Raw genomic sequence first — 20,056 nt, 5'->3', positions numbered from 1 at the left:
CACAACTACTTTCCTAATGTTATAGTTTTTACTGGATTTAAGTATTCATCCTGAAACACTGCTGCTGCTCTTTAGAACTTTTAATCAATATTCACTCTGCTTCAAAAAGCAGAATTAATTTTGAAACAAACACAAGTAATGAATAACTTTTTAAGCTACCCTTTGAACCCTTTTGAGTTGCTTCTGACCAAATGACTCTTCCTGTCCTGAAGGTGGACCTTGGTACTTACTCTCTTGCTGGACAAATACCACAGTGAAGATACACATGATAACAGCTTCCCATTCATGTTTACAGTGGACACAAACAGATTGAAAAACAATACAGAGTGAAAGTAAAGCTTCACGGTGTTAACACTTCTGTGAATGTAGTTGCCTAAAACCGCTGTACTCCCAAAAACCAAATGTAAGTCCTGGAATAAAATTTCAGCCGTTTATTGATACTAGAAGACAGGTATACATAGGTAGGTAAGCAGGTAGACAGGCAGGGAGACGCAGGAAGTTTCAGGTACGGGTTGGGGTACAGGATCAGGTTTCTTGCTTTAGGCAAAAGAATGTGGTACATGACAACTTTCATGGTCTGATGGACTGATGAGGGAATACGATGTAGGTAGAGGGGGTGCGGCAAGGCAACTGCAGAGCATGCAGAGCAGATGATGGGAGTGGAAACAGGTGAACACTGGTGGGATAGTCAGGTGATGAGGAAAGTAAAGAAACTCTGTGGGCATCTGGTGGATGGATGGACAATGGCAATGAAGGGCCGTGGGAGCTGGAGAGGAGCGACAGATAGATAGACTGTGACATCTGTGTGATATTGCCTTTTTTATTATTTATGTTATTTTATTATCATTTATTACCACACCACATGCACACAAGAGCGAAAAAGCACAACCAAACAAAAGCTTTACTATATTTGGACTGTATCTCACTGCAATGCAATACAGATGAAACTCAGCAACATTAACATTTAATGTGTTATAAACTGATGAAACATAATTGTTTGGAATGACACAGCCAGCAATGCTTGACAAATTTCAAGTGTTTCAAAGGTGGAAGTCTCAAGTGCCCTCAGGGACAGTGGTGCAGCAGCTGAACAGGGTCGTGACAAGGCCCAGTGCTAAACTCTGACAAACGGACTCTGAATCTGGTTTCTTAAGACCTTGATCAGGGTAAAGAACAATTCAAATGTCGGGCATGTAAAATGTACTACATTTGATTGGGGCTTAACAATTTTTTTTTTACTTTTCTCTGTACTGCTTGGTTCTTGCTTCTTTTTTTTTTGGATCTGATCTGGGATTAAGCATCAGAGCAGGTTCTCAGGTCGTTGTTTATGTACTATTCGTGATAGGAAATTAAATATCATCCTGTACATTTTAATAATTTCAAGGTTCGAGGTACATTTTAATCATTTCAAGGTTTCGAGGTACATTCATTTGTCATTCTATAACATTGCTAAGAGGAATTAGAGGAATTAGGAGGATAAAACCAAGAGAGCCACAACTTTTTAGTGAAGATTCAACAATGATCAAGGATCAAGTATCAAAGGAATGTATTTGTCATTATGCAATACAAGGTTGCACAACAAAATTAAGTTTGTAGTCTCTTCGTGCTATATAGAACATAACTGATTATATTACATTTATGTCATGGTTTGGGTAAATATTTGAGCAAGACTGGCATGTGTGGGCCGATTCAACAAATGAGCTAAAGGTCAAATTGCAGAAAAAGGTAATGCTGGTTCTGATAGCAAGGTGTCAGAACACACAATGCATTGCAGAGTATGTGACTGTAAAGCCGCAGACCAGTCAGGGAGCCCATGCTGACCCCTGTCCATTTCTTAAAGCGCCTACAACACGAGTTCTAGGTGTTACTTGGCCTCCAAATTGGGAAACAATGATCTAATATTGATCATTGTGTCATAACTCAATATTTACTCAGAGTACGATTACTTCCTAAGAAAAAAACAATAAGTTCTTAGGGAAAAGGATACTTAAATCAACAAAAGAATCTACAATGGCGTCAGCTTTTGATGTCACAAGTTTGATGTCTGATTATAATCAACGGTGACTTTCCAGTAGGTGACAGGTGACTTAAATTCAAATGTTTGGTAGTAAATAAGCAAATTAATTGATTTCTTAAATATGCTATAATGAATATGTATACAGTATATTAACAATTAAATCAAATGTCTATGTGTAATGTAAAAGGGGTCACTCATAATGAAGAACCCACACAGAATTATCACCGGATGCTGAAGGTCCACTCAGCTACAGAGAGCTTTATAGCATCTTTCAGCTCCTTGTTTTGGTTTTACTACCTGCAACTTTACTGTGTTAGTTCACAGCTCTCGTCAGAATTATTTTTAGACACAGGTAAAAATATATGCCACCTGCCCAGTAACAAATGGCAGAAAGACAAAGTTAGCAACTTGCCAGTTTGAATACCTAGCTAATTTAGCATATCAAGAGACAGCAATTTCCACCGGTATTGGTGAGACAGGGTCTGAAGCAGTTTCTCAACAAAGTGGCAGGTAGCTCAGGACGAATGACTGGCTTAGCGCAAAGACTGGATCCAGGGAAAAACGGATAAAAGGAAAAAATATTTAAAAATCCATATATCCAGATGTAATAATGAGTCTTTACACATTGACAGACATGTTTACAGCAACCAGTGATTTATTGTAAGTCATCAGTCTCCTTATTATTCATATGATAGAAAGAGATAACTTAACATACATGACAGCATTGATAGGAAACATGTATAGTCATGTTTTGAAACATTTATTTCGTTTCTAACAATTCTATTCAGTTACAGGCACTCGTCGTTTACAATTCACAAGTTTTCAGTTTAAGTTGAGTCTGTGTGGTGGATCCAACTTACTTGAGTTTCGTGTTACAAACTTGGGTCTCTAATCCTAACACACAACCTTATGTCAACTGTACCATAACAAGTTATTTAAATAGAAAAAGACATTAGTGCCTGTCACTGTCACTTCCCTCCCTTTAATCCAACTGCCTTCTTTCTCAACCATATCCTCTTTTTAACTTAATTTTATTATCAGCTTATTTCCCTGTACCCAACACATTGTCATACACGATGACTCACTTTTAAGTTTACCAAGCAACACACTCACACTGAGGATTTTTTTTGTATTGGGCTTAATCTGTATGTACTATTTTGATCCTTTTATCTTTTTAGGTGTGACAAATTACCACCTGTCCAGGGACAGCAGATGTAAAATAGCCTTTTGGCTAATTCTGGCACATTATACATGTATGTATGTATTATTAATGTAAATTGTCCAAATAAACCTGAAATAAACAAATACATAAACAAATAAAATAAGACACCTTTATTAAAATGATCACGTCATTTTAAGATTCACTCAGTGTGGACACTTACAGTTGCTTTCTGGACTATTGTCTTCCTCACAGGGATGAAAACATATGTCCATTTTGCGTCGGATGCGCCTCCGTAGATGAAAGCGCCGCTGCACTGAGATGGTGTTGTACTCTTGGGCTTTTAGCTTGGCATAGTAATCAGAGAACTTGTTGAAGAGGAGCGAGATCGGCATGCCGTTGAGGATGATGCCAAATGAGATGCAGCCAAAGGCCACAACGCGGCCCAGTATAGTCACAGGAACCACATCACCGTAGCCAACAGTGGAGATGCTGACCTAAGAGAGAAAATTGAACAGTAGATTTTCAACATTTTCTTCACAACAAAATGATCCCTTATGATGATTAGAAGAATGAGGCTCCACAAACTGAAATATCTTATCTCCTGAGACGACACTTTCCAGGTGTGATGCTGCTAAACTGGTATTATTTAGCAAGATTTGATCAGTTGTTTAGTTGGGAAAGTCCACTTCCAGTTTTATTTATCATAATTATTTTGATCATAATTGCAAAGCAAGTGGCTTTTAACAGTGCACAAGAGCTGTGTATGTGAAATATTTAAAGATGAGAACTTTCTGAGACCGTAATCTGTACAACCAGCTAGACTACTAAACCAGTAGGCCTATTCAGAGAACAGACATGTCTGTCGTCAGGTTTAACATCTGCACCGGCTGGCCCTGAAGGACTGTCGTCTTTCGGCTTTCACGAATGCTACACAAAGCAGAAAAGGAGTCTCATGCAGCTGCAAGTTTCAAACGGGCTTATCATGGTTTGTTGCCCTGGCCCAGTTTGGATTAACTGTAAAATTCAAGCAGCTTAACAAGGAACAGCAGGATTCACTAGCAAACAACCACCTGTAATGTAATCCTTTTCCTTCTCCATTAGCCAGCAAGGATAGACCAGTGATTGCATTTCCATGTTCCTGATATAGTGCTAGTTTGTGCCTGGTGACAAATTGTACCACTACGGGGAGGGGCATCCTAAACACACATCTATCTCATCTAGGTGTAAAGTAAAGTATTACCACTATTTTTAACACGTAAGCCCAGATACACAAATACAATGTTTCATAAATCTGCAAAATAGTGTCTTTTCTTGTTTCTTTTGATATTAAACTTATAATTATTAATTTCTAAAGCATTATTAGCTGAATTTCTTGATTTCTTGCATGAATATTGATGTTAAGCCAACTATTTAAAACTTGGTGGCTAGTATAAACCATTATTCAAGAAACCTCCAGTGCTGAATTATGTTAGTCCAGAAAACAGTCTTAGGAAGCCTTATGGACTGTAATTCCCTGGTGCTGCAGTCCTTGTCTTCCTTATAGCCTATTCATCCCTTCATGCATGCGCCCTAACAAACAGAAGGAGTCACAGGTGCAGCAACAAGGTCCCTGAGGCCCATTTCACAAAGGTAATAAAGCTGTTTACACTCAGATTGCAAATAGGTACAGCTGTCCCACAGCGCTTTCTTATGTACATGCATGGGTTGCAAGTTTGTATAATGTGTAAAAATGAATGTTGTAAATCTGACGAAGCTGAGCCCAGATCATTTTGGCTCAGTTTCACCACTGGCTTCCCACTCAGTAACAATTGTATCTGTAGGGAAATACACCATGTTTATGTCAGAGGGCAACATATTCACACTCCCAACTCATCAAATGTGGGAGCTTGGCCAGTGGCCCTACACTTCAAACTACGCTCTACGTACCCCTCTAGCATCAGTTTTACCCAAACCAGCTTACTACGTGGACTTTTGCGCTCTGTGTACTACATCAACCAGACTCTGAAGGCACATCAATACATCACACTAGAGGGGCACCTCCAGAAATGATGCTAGAGGGTTACCTATAGTGTCATAGTTTGAAGCATATACGGCTACTAACCAAGCTGCCATATTTGATGAATTAGGAGTGAGAACGTGTTGTATAGGACACTATTTTAAGGTTAAATTTAGCATTAACATTGTTTATGTTTAAAGAACAGCCAGTTAATAACATAAATAGTATCATGAATACTATGTTTATGAAGGTTAATCTTGAGGTGCTCTTCAAGGCACCTCCTCAAAGCTAAAGTATTTTCCATAAATTTTCTGTAGATTTTCCTTTCAATCAAACCTCTGCAGCTAAAAGGAGAGATAAGAGATTTTATCCAGTGAAACGCGCTGCTGTGATGTCAGCTTGGAATAAAAACCTTTATCAGGTGGTAGTGTTACTGACTATATCACATATTTGTCTTTGTCAGGTGTAGGAAGAGGAAGAAGACAGGTGAGGGGAAGATTTTTGTAGATTAGAAAAAAACTGAGGTCTAGAAGAGCATGGTGCATGACATTGAGTTATTCATCTACTGATACTCACTGCAGCCCACCACCAGGCATGTGGGATACTGTGGATAGGAGATCCCTCAGTTTCCCTTTCCGCTGAATGAAGGAGAGCAGAGAAAGTGAGGATTCCCATCGCAATGAAGAGGAAAATGCAACTGGCCTGCTGGTAACACTGCTTCAGAGTGAACCCAAAGGCTCTCATGCCGGTGGAGTGTCGAGCCAGCTTCAAAATCCGAAATATCCGCAGCAGCTTGACGACTTTGAGGACGTGGCTGAGCTTGCTGACCCGAGCCATGGCCCTGAGGTCTTCCTGAGCATTCACGTTCTCACTGTCAGAAAAGGCTTCGAAGATGATCTGGACAAAATAAGGCATGACTGCCACCATGTCCACGAAGTTGAGTCCACTCTTCAAAAACATTGTGATGTTTGGAGTGGTGAGAAGGCGAATTAAATATTCAAAGGTGAAGAACACAATGGTGATGATCTCCACCCATTCCATGTGTGTTCTGTTGTTGATTCTATATGTTTGAAGTTCCTCCACAGTGTTGAGAGTCATTGCGACGATGGAGAAGAGCACAAAAAGGTTGGAGACCAAAGTAAAAGCCTTTGCTAGAGCTGAAGAGTACGGATCTTCCACCATGTTCCACATAATCTTCCGCATATTCCCGAACATCATGTCCCTAAAACACTTGACGTCGTACTTCACTTCGTTCTCAGCCATCAGCTCCCTATCCACCTTCAGGTTGTCCTTTACTTCATCAACCTTCTCCTCGAACACCGTCCAGCAGCAGAACTGGGTGTCCTTCAGGCTCAGGCCCCAGTATGCAATCTCCTCCTCGAAGTTGATGGGGCACATTTCCTGTATGACCCACAGCACTCCACTTGTGTAGAAATGGCAAATGTGGTGGAAGTAGGCAGGGTCACGGTCAAAGAAGAACTCGTTCTTGCGCACACAGTAGTCGTCGCACAGCATGAGGAGTTTTGCTCGGTCCCTGCAGAGGGCCAATGAGCCTATCCGAGTTTGAGGATATTTAACGGCACACTGTTTGGGGATATGAAACACTTTCCCCCCAACATTGACAGTGATGTTATGTTGCCGTTCAGGTCTGTCCTTTGCTTTGGGGCACTCTTCTTTGATGCCAAGACTGTCCAGATCCTCCAGAGATCTCCAAGCTTTGACAGTTTTCTCCTGAGAAAATGGGAATGTTCTGTTGTCCTCTACACTCTTTGACAGACCAGTGGTAGTGACAGTCAAGCGGCGGTTTTGCAAACATCTCTGCAGGTGAAATTTCTCTGAAGCCATAGCAACTGTGTTTCAAGGCAGGAAGCCAGTGGAAAAGAAGAAAACGAGAATAACAGGAAACAATCCAGGAAATGTAGCTATACTAGCAGCACATGGTACCTTGCTGAATCATCAGAAAGACTGTTTCTGGTCCCGCAGGAACTGAAATCCCCAGTGAATGGCAGCTCTTCCTGTTTTTGTAGCTCACTGATAACTGATAACTGATATTGTAGTTCAATAGAGAGAGACAGAGATTCCCCTCTCAGACTGTTAGTGTGTGAGGAATTTGATATATCAGACGTCTAGATCAAGGGTAAGCAGCAGGGATGTCATCCATTTAATCTCATTGGTGCATTTCCAAGTTTCCTTAAGCAGTTAAATACAGGGGGGAGGCAGGATTAGGAAACAAAGTTGATTTAAGGATTTGAAAGTGACGAAACAAAGGGTTGGCTGTTTTTTTTTGTTTTTACATACTACTCTACTTCATTCATTTCCTCACACTACTCTCATAAGACTTATAAAGGGGAAGTATAAACTGATTACAGAGGTAGAATAGCATAAAACTACAGTAAGTCATCAAAAGCTGAGACAAAAGTCCAGTGGAGATGATCTGTTAGGAATTGCACTTTGCATTTTTTGCACTCTTGTCAAATATTTCACTTCACCTTTATTAAACCAGGAAAGAACATCAGCAGCCAGAAGAGAGCGCACCCAAATTATGTAGCAATAATTTCAATTCACAAAGAGACATTTTTTTTTCTAATTGCAGAAGATTCCAGGATGATGGAGCAGCATAAAAGCTCTTTAATCTAGTTTAGTGTGGACCTCACAAATTAACAACAACAAGATGTTTATAGAACTAGTAAAGGTATCAGAAACCTTAGAAGATGATACTCTTTGGACTGCTGTCAACTGTGTTGCAATGTGCCAAAAAGGGATTAATGTTCCACTAAGCTTAAGATGTTCCTCTGGATTTAGTTGCATCACTTTACAACAGTTTTTACGATCTACACCGGGAACATGAGGAAGGAAATGATTGGTTCATTGGCAAATTCTTCTATCCTGGATCTGCTACAACATGGAATTCAATTTATAGACATGTTGACTGTAAAGATAATGGCCTTATACACAAAACGTTATTAAGTGTCACAACAATCCTATCTGTTTAAATTAAAGTCTTTCGGTCCAATTTTAAAAAACAAACTCAAACACAGACATATTTTATATTATTTCAATTCTGTACATTGTAATTCATCATCACCAGCCTGCACTTTATGGGTGTCCACAGGAGGAGTTAATAGTTGATGACAAGTACATTAGTAAACACGTATTTACAGCAAAAAAGTGTTAAAATAATAAATACATTTGGAAATCTTAATTGTCTGCCATTGTCAGGGCAAGGCAAACAGTTACCCACTATGAAACCAGGAAGTGCTACTGTTGACAGTTGAAAGACAGCTGATTCCTAAATTCCTGTTTAAACTGTAGGTGTTCATTGATCATTTTCAACATAGATTATAGGCTGTGAAATATTATTTCAAAGCATATAGATCCATAAGTGCCTAAAAAACAGTCACTTATTTAAGAGCACAGAAAAATGTTTATTTAATTAACCTTTAAAGTAGCTCAACACAAGTTCTTATTCTCTCTTTGACAGCGGCTTTATCAACAGCGGCTTTATCAAAACCTTCCCTGATGTTTCAGGCGCAAGATACAGCTGTGTGCTGAGGTGCTGGCGCATGGCGTGCACTGTTTTCTTTGACGTACACTCAGATTTACAGTGAGATTTTATAGTCTCAGAGGTAGACAAGAGATGACTTAATTTGTAACAATGCAATCATAAAATACTTTATTTGATTTATTTACAGCACCAAACAGTTTTATCCATGGTGCAAATACAGAACAATGACTGTAATGCTGCCCAGAAATAAATAAAACCCTTGCTTAAAAATAAATACTAACCACACAACTCAGCAGGTTGAACACTTATAAAATTACCTCTCAATTAGTGCTGATGGATTTTTAATAGGTCCAACATACTTTCACAAAAATAACACAAAAAGATGAGATTCAAACAAGGCATGTCCATCAACCAAACATTCACACCAACACTAACAGCCTTTGTGTAAAAGAGCAAAAACAAAACCTCCATGACATAGAACAGAAAGAAACACATTTGTTCCCAGTGTAGCACCAGTGCTCAGAAATCAACAAACCCTAAACCTGCAACCAAAGAAATCCTCTTTTCCTCTTTACTGACAATGATATCATTATACTGTATTATTGTCATTGGACATGCTAGGCTTTCTCTAAATTTTCCCTAGCATTAGTACCCACACAGATATTTGATAACAGAATAGTTTGGGAAATGTGCTTTCTTACAGTTAGGCAAGAAGATCCATACCACAGCTGGTTAGCTTAGCTTAACATAAAGACAGGAAACAGTGGGAACCGCTAGCTTGGCTCTGTCCAAAACCTGCCTACCAGCACCTCTAAAGCTCATTAATAAATTAACACATTGTATCTACTTTGTTTAATCTTTGCAAAAACCTGTGTAAAAATGAATGCGGTTTTACTGGGGGTTAGGTGCAGACAAAGTTATCTTTGTTACCAGGCTAGCTGGTTCCTAGTTTACAGCTTTTGTGCTACTGGCTGTGACTTCACATTTATTGTACAGACATGAAAGTGGCATTGATCTTCCCATCTATTTCTCGGCAAGCAAGCAAACTTCCAAAAATATTCATCAACACATCAAATAATCAAATACTGCAGTACAAAGAATTACGGTTCACTACCGTAATTTCTTCCAACATTCAAAGACTTACAAAGAGTGATAAATCTAGATTTTTGTGGCATTTCCTCTTGGCGCTGAAGCCAAAAATCAGCAGTAGTTTAGTAAGCAAAGAGAGTTTAGCAATAGGGACATCTGTACCTTAAAGATATTTGATGAGTGATTTTATCAAAAGGATGTTACAATGCCACAATTACAGATTTAATTATTACAGAGGTCGCCTGTGAGAATCAAACCTCTACTACTTAGATGTATCGATTAAACTTTAAAAGGCCACTTGAAATGAACATTTAGATTGCAAGAATACACAATCAATGCTGCATTATTCATCACAGCAAGCTTTTGAACTTTTGATACCAGTTACAGTTGGTTGGGTGCACACCATGTCCTATATTTACTGTAGACAAGGAACATGATAACAGACTCAATGATGGAAAAAGAGAAAGAGTAATTGAAGGCTGGATTAAATCTTCGAAAACTGGGTCTGAAAACCCCCGCCAGGTCTCCATTTGGCAAAATCTGATTCGAGAGTCAAATGTTGCCTTATTTCAGACCAATTAGGTTCTGGGAGCTGTACAGGAATAGTTCAGCATTTTGGAAAAAACACTTCTTCACTTTATTACAGAGAGTTAGACAATAAGATCGATATCACTCTAATATCTGTACAATAAATATGAAGCAGGAGTTAGCAGCTGGTTCGCTTAGCATCACATAAAGACTGAAAATGGGTAAACAGCTAGTCTGGTTCTGGTCATTGGTAACAAAATTCACCTACCAGCACCTCTAAAGCTCACTAATCAAAAGAAAGGAAATTTCTCTAAATGAACTATTGCTTTAAACCAGTGTGCAAACAACTGTCCAGTGTGAAAATTCTGAAGGCTAAGAACGAACACCAGGTTTTCATAAGAAAATTGAGTTAAATTATTCATGATATCCCTGTTTGACGTTGGAAAGTAAAAACAATCCATAATCTGCAAAAGAGAAGTTTTGAGAATTGAAAAAACATGAAATTAACATTTTAATAAACATTCAAATGAAAAAAAAATAAAAAAAAGAGTAGAGAGGAAGTGCAACTAAGCAAAACAATTAAATAAAATCTACGTTACGGCCGCAACTTTCAATTATTTTCAATCGATTGATTAATCCAATCGCAGAGTATTCCAATTACTTGTTTTGTTCCACAGTCCGAAACCCACTTACATTTAGTTTACTGTCATAGAAGAAAAAGAAAAGCAGAAAGTCCTAATTTTTGAGAAGCTGTAAGCAGCAAATGTTTGGTATTATGACTTAAGACAATTCATCCATTATCAAAATGGTCGTCAATTCATTTTCTTTCAATCAACCAAGCGATTCAACAACTAATTGTTTCAGCTCTACTCTACACAAATCACATTTCCACTAATTGTCTTGGAGACCTGCAGCTGTAACACAGCTGGTAACCAGCTGAAGAAAATAGCTTGATAACAGGGTTTGAAAATTAAGGCAAGAGTTCATCTGGGCTGATATTCAAAATGCAAAGAAAAAGACACGTGGTTGTTCACAGCTGCTCACAGCTTAGGTATAAATAAACATCCTCACCAGCACGCTTGATGAATTCTGGAGGACTGAATGTAATGCTTTTTCACAACTAAAGACACAATTTTCTCCATCTGAACTCAAGTCAGTTCTTGAGTGACTTTAACCACCAGAGGAAGTTGGGGCGCGACAGGGTGAGCAGTTTGATTTGTCTTGCTATCAGCCACGAGGTCACTGCGGGGGTTGATATGGCACCAGGTCAAGTCTAGTCACCCGACCATCTGTGTCAAACCCTCTTCATTCACCGTCCAACTCCAGCTTAAGCAGAGTTTCCTGGCGGCGGAGAAACACACGTCTTAGTCGACATACCTCACACCATAAGCCTTTAAACTGATAGAGGGAAGTCAAGCTGTGTTTATCTGGGAGGTACAGGAGTGCCTGTTAAAAAACCTTAGACATTTCAAGCAGAAGAAGCAAATAAACAGTAGAGTCCAACCGATACTGGAGGTTTGATGCCAGTACAATATTTACATTTGTTTAAAACATCAGAAAACAATTCTGTATATTGCAATATGTGCCTGGTGAAATGAAATAATTAAAGATGCCTTAAATAAAAAATAATAAGAAAACACATCAACCGTAAATTAACAGTAGATGTAAAAGTAAACTTCAGTGGAAAGTAAAATAGTATTACCACAACCACAAAAATTGAGATGAGTAAATATATAAAAATGCAGCTTATAAAACATTAAATGAAGTGTGGACAAGCCTGTATTACAGTCCCCTCCGAAAGTATTGGAATGGTAAGGCAAATTCCTTTGTTTTTGTTGTTCACTGAAGACATTTGGGTTTAAGCTCAGAAGAGTAAGAGTATGAGACAAGAGTTCAGACTTTCAGATCACATTTCCTGGTATTCACATCTACATGTGTTAATCAACTCAGGACATATCACCCTTTGTTTGAACCCACCCATTTTTTAAGTGAGCAAAACTATTGGAACATGTGACTGACAGATTATTTCTTGTTGCCTTCTAGGTTGATTGTCCAAACATAAATAGCTCTGCATGACTAGTCTAAGTTTTCATCCTTGGTTCAAACCTATAAAGTCTGCATTTCCTGTTAAAGAGGATAAACCAACTTGAAGACCAGAAAAGCAAGCTATTGTCAAGCTGAGAAAAGAAGGCAAACATTGGGCATAGCAAGCACAACAGTTTGGAATGTCCTGAAAAAGAAAGAAACTATGGTGTAGTGAGCAACAGACGTCGAACATGTCGGCCAAGGAAAACGACAGTAGTTGATGACAGAAATATCGTGATAGCTGTAAAGAAAACCCCCAAAACATCAGTGAGTGACATCACCAACGACCTCCACAGTGCAGAGGTGAAGGTGCATATATAGGCAGAAATATAGAGGCCACACCACATGATGCAAACAACTCATCAGCAGTAAGAAATTTGCAAAGAAGTACAGAGATGAGCTGCAAAAGTCGTGGAACACAATCTTATGGACTGATGAGACCAAGATTAATCTCTACCAAAGTGATGGAAAGGCCAAAGTGTGGAGAAAGAAAGGATCTGCTTATGATCCGAAGCATACAAGCTCATCTGTGAAGCATGGTGGAGGTAATGTCATGGCTTGGGTGTGCATGGCTGCTTCTGGAAGAGGCTCATTAACACTTATTGATGATGGCAGCAGCAGAATGAATTCAGAAGTGTACAGAAACATTTTGTCTACCAATTTACAGAGAAATGTATTGAAACTAATTGTGAGGAAGTTTATCATGCAGCAGGACAATGACCCAAAGCACACTGCCAAAAAAACAAAGGACTTCATCCAGGGAAAAAAGTGAAAGGTTTTTGACTGGCCAAGTCAATCAGCTGACCTTAACCCAATAGAGCATGCATTTCACCTCCTTAAGAGGAAACTGAAGGAAGAAACACCCCGAAACAAACAAGAACTGAAAAAAGCTGCGGTAAAAGCCTGGAATAGCATCACAAATGAAGAATGCCACCAAATATTAAATGTTATTGATTTTAAGATTATTTGTTCCTTTACTTTTGCTCACCTAGGAATACTGTGGTCTAATACAAACAGTGATATGTCCTAAGTTATTTAACACATCTAGATGTGAATACCAGGAAATAAAAACTGAAATTCTGAACTCTTGTCTCATACTCATCTTTTGATCTTAAACCCAAATGTCTTCAGTGAACAACAAAAACAAAAGGAATTTGCCTTACTGTTCCAATACTTTTGCAGGGGACTGTATGAACATAAAATGAATTTTACTATATGTTACCTGTAACTAATTAATCTTAGAGCTGCAACTAAATATTGTTTTTATTGTCGGTTAATGCACTTTAATGCTGATTATTTTCATGATCACTTGAAGGCAAGGGGAAGGGCCGCTGAGGTGTGTGGATTTCTATTTTCAGTAGGTAACTTCACCTTTGGTGTTTACTCACAAACTACTTTAATCTGCTTACCTTGATTTTGGTAGGACAGTGGACAGACAAGGAAATAAGGGAGAGAGATAGGGGGCGACTCGCAGCAAAGGGTTAGGGCCCTTGGCTGGATTCGAATGCAGGCTACTGCAGTAAGGACGCAGCCTAGTACTTGGGTACACAAGTCACATTTTGGATTTTTTCACGCATGCTTTCTTTTTCACAGCAGCAGGTGAGCCGCGTGACGAGGACGCTTGTTGTTAATGACTAAGCCTATCAAAACAATCAAGACCAACGTGGTACCGAATGACATTGGCACAGGTGTGTTCAATGTTGCTTTCCTGGAAACTATCCACTGTGTCCGCGTCTTCTAAGGTCTCTATCTCTCTGTGTTTCTGTACAAAATGCTAGAATGGGTCACTAGCTGTTAATTTTGTCATCTGATCGGTTCTTCTGATAGGCCTGTATAGAGACTACCAATCAAACTATTTAAAATGAATATCAGTCAATGACGGAGCACCCATATATATATATACACGTTTATCCCGTAATATTTGCTGGATCACCATGACAAGAGGATGAATCCTAATGACTTTGGCGATCCACTGACTTTTCCTCTGGTGGCACCAGCAGGTCAAAGTTTCCACTTATTCTGTTAAATATCTCGACATCTACTGAACGGATTGGCACACAATTTTACATTTTACAATTTGACATTCTTGGTTGCCAGATGACTAATTCCTACTGACCTTGGTGATCCTCTGACCTTTCTTCTAGCACCATCATAATGTTGACGTTTGTGGGATGAATTACTATGCATTTTTGCTACACACATTCAAGCCTCACTCAGGATAAATTAAAATAACTTTGGTGATCCCCTCACTTTAGCATGGCTGAAGTCTCTTGTTTTCTTCAAGTTTTGGTCTAAAAAACTCTAAATTAAAAAAAAGGTCTCACAGGCGACCCGTCTAACAGCTCGCCACATCATAAATGCAATCTCCAAAATAACCATTAAGTGGAAAACCAACCCCTCTTTAAAAAAAATTATATATATATATATATATATATAAAAAACGTGTACACACGGGCAGCTAAATGAAAGGTGTCTCCTCTCTGAAGGTGCCTGTGTCTGCTCTTTGTGTATGTGTGTGCGTGCAAACTTCTCTTGCCTTGATGAGACATGTGTTTGGACACATGACTGGCTCCTGGATGATGAGTGGGTCCTGGGACTCTTTGAGGGAGAAACTCTGCTCAGTGAGAGACGTGGACGGCCTGAACCCTTCTCTCCACCACCACAGAGCCATTCCCACCAGCAGCAGGCTGAGAAACACTGGGAAACGCACATACACAAATTGAATCACTTTCAAGAGCCTCTGCAGACATGACAGAGGATATGTTGATCAGTTCAACAACCTCAAACAAAGAGGTGGCTTTATTTGTATTTCTACACTATATTTTGTGGAGTGCTTCTCTAGATACTCAGACGTTTGTCTGTGGACAGGCTTGTAAAAATATGTACATGTTTTATTTAGCAGACTGTTAAATTTGGCAACATATTGAGAATTGCTTCTGTCTTATTTAGCCTTTAGTAGTCCCTAAAAACACATGTCTGTATTCTTAATAATTCTGTATGTGGGATCTAAAAGCTCAAAAGCTCATGGCCAAAGTTAATGCACAATGACTGTCTGTTGCAAGTGAATGACTCAGCAGGGAGTGAACACATCGACCTCAGTTTATTGTGACATCACATCATCACATTTTATATCCTCCGTCTCACAGGAGAAGCAATTAAGTTACATCAAACTAATGGAATGCAGCTGGGAAACATAACTAAAGGCAATATGTACAGCAATACTGTGCCATTAACAGCCTCTAGATGGCCATTCATTTCTGTTTGACCATTTAATGTAATTGGCAGACGTGTGTTGAAACCACCTACATGACATGGAGCACAGGAGCTTGTTCCAGCCTTGTGGTGAGGATTTGTTTTGAATACAGATTTTGGGAAATAAACAGGTTTTTTTGGGGGGGTTTTTTACCAATGAGAGAGAGGATTCCAGCATTTGTTGGATCAGATAAAGTTGATGCAGGAACTGATCGAGAAATGGCAGGGATTTCTTCAGATTTGTTTCGTCTGGTTTCCGGAGGAGTACAGCTGAACTCTGGACTCTCAGACAGCAGGTCGACAACGCATTCGTGCTGGCAGACCGTCCTGGTATTTCCGCATACAGATGGCCCTAAGAACCAGGCGAACATATATCAGTTGAGAGGAATCACTGACTGCAAGGTGGCAATATTGTGACGCGAAGGTCAAAAGGACAGCAGCAACAACAGAGTGTCCCCTGACCTTCTTACAAAAATAAAATCCCTATAAAACTTGAAACATACAGTATGTCTTTAACTCATGTGACTGGTCATACCGTTTGGTTGAAGAACAGGCTGAATGATGACCACACCGCCCGGTGAGGTGGCATTTGACAACAGTACTTGGAGGTTGCCACCGTTGTGTTTGTTGGCTCTGCAGATTGAGTGCGTCACTTCTTCACTCCAATATACAAACCCCTGAAGCAGAATGGACAGACTTAGCAGAGCTGGTATTTTACAGCAAACAGGGCCATGAGTCAGTGAACTAAAGTCTTACAATGTTTAAAATATCCTTGTATGTTGAAATAATGTCTATATGCAGTCTGTGGATGATGATCATTTAGCAAATTTCTCCTCTCCTCTTGTTCATGTTGACTGTCAAGTCATATATTTGTATGACCACTACATTTGTATTCCAAAGTGAAAATAAATGGCGGACTTATTGTAAAAAGACAATCATAATCTCTATATTGATGTAAAAATGTATCTCTACAATTGCTAAATCCTCAATTTCCCTGCTCATGCCTAAACACCAGTGCTAACAATTAGATAAAAAATTTAATTTTATAATATGTCAAGAAAACACTGGAAATGACCTTGTAACAAAAGGTCCTAACTTAGTTACCATTTCATGTATATTTGTCAATGTCTTCTAGCTTTTCAACCTGTCTTCATTTTAAATTCTATATTTGAGTAGAAAAACACCTGGATGTTTGCTGTTCACCGTGGCCTGGGCCAAGCTAGCAGCAGATGAGATCTTTCTAGCCATTTGTCTGATCATTTTAAATGTTTAACTTTTTCCTGTTGTGTTTTATGACTTGCAAGCGCCACACATGCAGTACATGTGTCTACAGGAATGTGTATATCAGATCAACCATGTTCTTGTGCGCATGCTGATAGAGCACAAGATGCAAACAAAATTATGAATTATATTCTTAACGATATCTTTTGGGTAGATATTTGCACAGATAGGAGTTCAAATTCAGGAGTCCATTAGTGACAGAAATGCAGCAGCTTTTAGACATGATTCAGCACAAAGGGAACAGGGAAGTTATGGTGTTACGAAATGTAGTTTTCCTGTGGTTATACATACATACATACATACATACAGGGTTTTAGAGTAACAAGACTGGTGCAGCACATGAAAAGCAGTAGTGATTTCTAGTTTCTACGTTCTGAAATTCAGTTCTGTATCTAGTGGGACATGATGTTGTCAGTAGTGAGAAATATTCTGTTATGGTTTTGAGGCACAGGTTAACAGCTGTCTCCATTATTTCATGGGGTTGTTATACCTCAAACACAGCCAGTCCGAAAGGCCGGTCCAGATAACCATTAGACTCTACCACTGTTTTACGGTGATGGCCCTCTAGATTTACTCTGGAGATGCTTCTCATTCCCTGGTCAACCCAGTACAACAGCTGACGAGGTATATCTAGAAGAAAAAAAAACAAAAAACACATGAAACATGACCTGCAACAGAGGGGCAACTAAACTGTAATGCTGTTATGGTCATGATCAGCCCTTTGATTTATGCTGGAAGTGCGCACACCCACGCACACACACACACACGCACACGTGCACACACCCTGTTCTAAAGCTGGGGTGGGGCTTCCCCTTTCAAACTTCTCTTAACAATTTACATAGATTATCAACAACAATTCCCGCAAGTTCAACAGAGGCCCAAAAATCACTGCACAATTATCTTTGTGCAATTTCACACAACATACCAAGAGAGAGAGCGACGGGGTGTCGTATTGACAAAGTAACCAGAGCCATCCTGTCCAAACCATCCAAACTAGCCCTCTCGATCTTTGAAGAGCTGCCACACTGAGCCCAGAAGAGCAGCCTGAGAAAACAGAAGTGGCTTATGAATAATGCAGCAGAGTTTTGGCCTATAGTTCTTTCTTTTTCCTGTTTTAAATCCATCGTCAACCACTTATCCTGCGTACAAGGTCGCGGGGGGCTGGAGCCAATCCCAGTTTACATTGGGCGAAAGGCGGGGTACACCCTGGACAGATCACCAGTCCTGTTTTAAATGTTTTTTAAAGATTCAGTGTGTACGTTTTAGTGGCATCTAGTGGCTCACTGTGCTTTCACATGCTGCTCGATGGTCCCATTTCCCGAGTTGTGAAATCATTCTTCCTACTTAGGGTGTGTTCATGTGCTCTTAAGTCGGAATGTGGAATCAACATGGACGCTACTACAAAGATGTGTTTGATGAGCATTATCAGAGCATATAACAACACAGACATCTAGGTCACTGTACATGGACAGCAAACTCACCATTATAACCATATTACAAATTACACGTTTGCAAAATATGTATACGTTATTTTGCACGAATCAAAGTTCTGTATGCTTTTTAAGTCCCATGTATGCTTTATTTCTCTATTTGCAATAAAGATTTATTACGTAAAGACGTGTGGTGGTCCATTTGTCCAGATTCCTCTTCTTTTCGTAATTCTAACAAACTAGTCAATTACTACTGCGACTACTACTACTACTACTTACATTACAACATTGTTCTTCCTCATACGTATTCAACGCTCTGAAGAGCCGTTTTTCCATTTGGGCTTCTGTAGAAACATGGCGGCGCAACATGGCAAAGTCCATGTAAGGGGACACGGGGTGTATGAAGATAGAAATGCTCATTCTAAGGTAATAAAACATAACGGTTCATAATGTAAGGTCTTTTATACACCACTGAAAACAATAGTTTTGTATATTATCTTGCATTTCTTTCAATAGACCCTCCTAAATATTACATACTGAACTTTTATGTACGTCTTTTTATGTGTATTTTTCTTTTTTGAGAAACAAAATCGTATTTCACCAAGTTGATATCATTATTATTAAAGGATAGCGGAAGTTCTATGATTTTAAAATTGGGTGGGAAATTTATCATAAAAGTTATTCAGATTTTTTTCCTCCAAGGTGGCAAACAAATAGTGCTTCAACAAAGAAAACAGACAAAAACAATGAATAAGATAAAACCTAAAAGTATTTGAGCTGAGAACAAAAAGGCTAGCAATGTTTGAATCAAAAAAGTGCAGCTCTTATCACTGACTGGTGAGATGCATGAATGAACCAGACACTTCAAACTCTTTATTGCACTGCTGCTATCTCTTAATATATGTATTGCTTTGTCCTATATTGTCACTCCCTGTGTAAATACATGCTTAAAAAAGAGTCTTGTGTTTAACCACCTCTTACTGTACGCAGTGACGTATTCGTTCATTCAAACCAGGTGAAAAGCTTTTAAACAAATATTTACTGTAATGATCATGAAGCAACAATAAGTCGTCACAGCTCTCTGCTGACGTGAGTACACTGCACCTCCTTAACGATGCTTACTATTAATTCAAGTGAATAGTAAATATGCCTGGGCTTGCATACCCTTGGAGAGGATCCACAGCCACTGCGGAGACTTTGTCCAGACCTGTGATAAGCGGACGCTGAGCTGAACCATCCAGCAGGCCAACATTAACCGAACCGCTCTCGATACTGGTCCAGTAGAGGAGCTGATGGATCCAGTCCACAGCCAGGCCCGACACTGAACCTTGCACTTTCAACACCAACACCGAATCTTGCGGCTTTCCATCCATGGAGACCCTGACAAACATCCAAGAGTAAAAGAAACATATAAAAATGATAAAAACACGGTGTTTATTCAAAGTTCAATTTAAAATTCTGTTCCACTTAATCCATCCAAATTCTGACTTTGACAATACATGCTACAGTGGGTTTACTCATATTGTCCTATGTAAGCTCAGAAAATGTGACAGCCAAATGCAACCCAATAACGGTCTTCCATGTTTGTCTTTAGCCCAGCTAGCAGCATGGCACTAGGGATGGCAATATCGGACGGTCAGTCCACCACTTTAGTCCAGACTGAAATATATCATCAATTACTGGTGATCCTCTGAGTACTGTGGAATGTCGC

The 20,056-nt window shown here is 39.3% G+C and overlaps 2 protein-coding genes across 2 annotated transcripts in view; both read right to left on the bottom strand.

The window, feature by feature from the left end:
- Window positions 1–2,759: 2,759 nt before the first annotated feature.
- LOC123971148 (potassium voltage-gated channel subfamily V member 2-like) lies at window positions 2,760–7,114 on the bottom strand. The gene is made up of 2 exons (XM_046049806.1): window positions 5,752–7,114; window positions 2,760–3,673 (listed from the first exon to the last, which is right to left on the bottom strand). The coding sequence occupies exons 1-2, from the start codon at window positions 7,018–7,020 to the stop codon at window positions 3,383–3,385; spliced, it is 1,560 nt and encodes a 519-aa protein (XP_045905762.1). The 5' UTR covers window positions 7,021–7,114; the 3' UTR covers window positions 2,760–3,382.
- Window positions 7,115–8,826: 1,712 nt separating this feature from the next.
- LOC123971150 (low-density lipoprotein receptor-related protein 8-like) overlaps window positions 8,827–20,056 on the bottom strand; it is a 27,806-nt gene continuing 16,576 nt past the window's right edge. The window contains exons 8-13 of the mRNA XM_046049809.1: window positions 17,841–17,959; window positions 17,406–17,545; window positions 16,170–16,311; window positions 15,789–15,986; window positions 14,919–15,079; window positions 8,827–11,638 (exon numbers count right to left, since the gene is read on the bottom strand). Of these exons, the coding sequence (XP_045905765.1) occupies window positions 11,603–11,638; window positions 14,919–15,079; window positions 15,789–15,986; window positions 16,170–16,311; window positions 17,406–17,545; window positions 17,841–17,959 (796 nt within the window). The 3' untranslated portion in view covers window positions 8,827–11,602. The remainder of the gene's footprint in view (window positions 11,639–14,918; window positions 15,080–15,788; window positions 15,987–16,169; window positions 16,312–17,405; window positions 17,546–17,840; window positions 17,960–20,056) is intronic.

The sequence above is a fragment of the Micropterus dolomieu genome, linkage group LG05 (assembly GCF_021292245.1).
Source record: "Micropterus dolomieu isolate WLL.071019.BEF.003 ecotype Adirondacks linkage group LG05, ASM2129224v1, whole genome shotgun sequence".
NCBI lineage: Eukaryota > Metazoa > Chordata > Actinopteri > Centrarchiformes > Centrarchidae > Micropterus > Micropterus dolomieu.
This window is presented reverse-complemented; position numbering and strand designations above follow the sequence as displayed.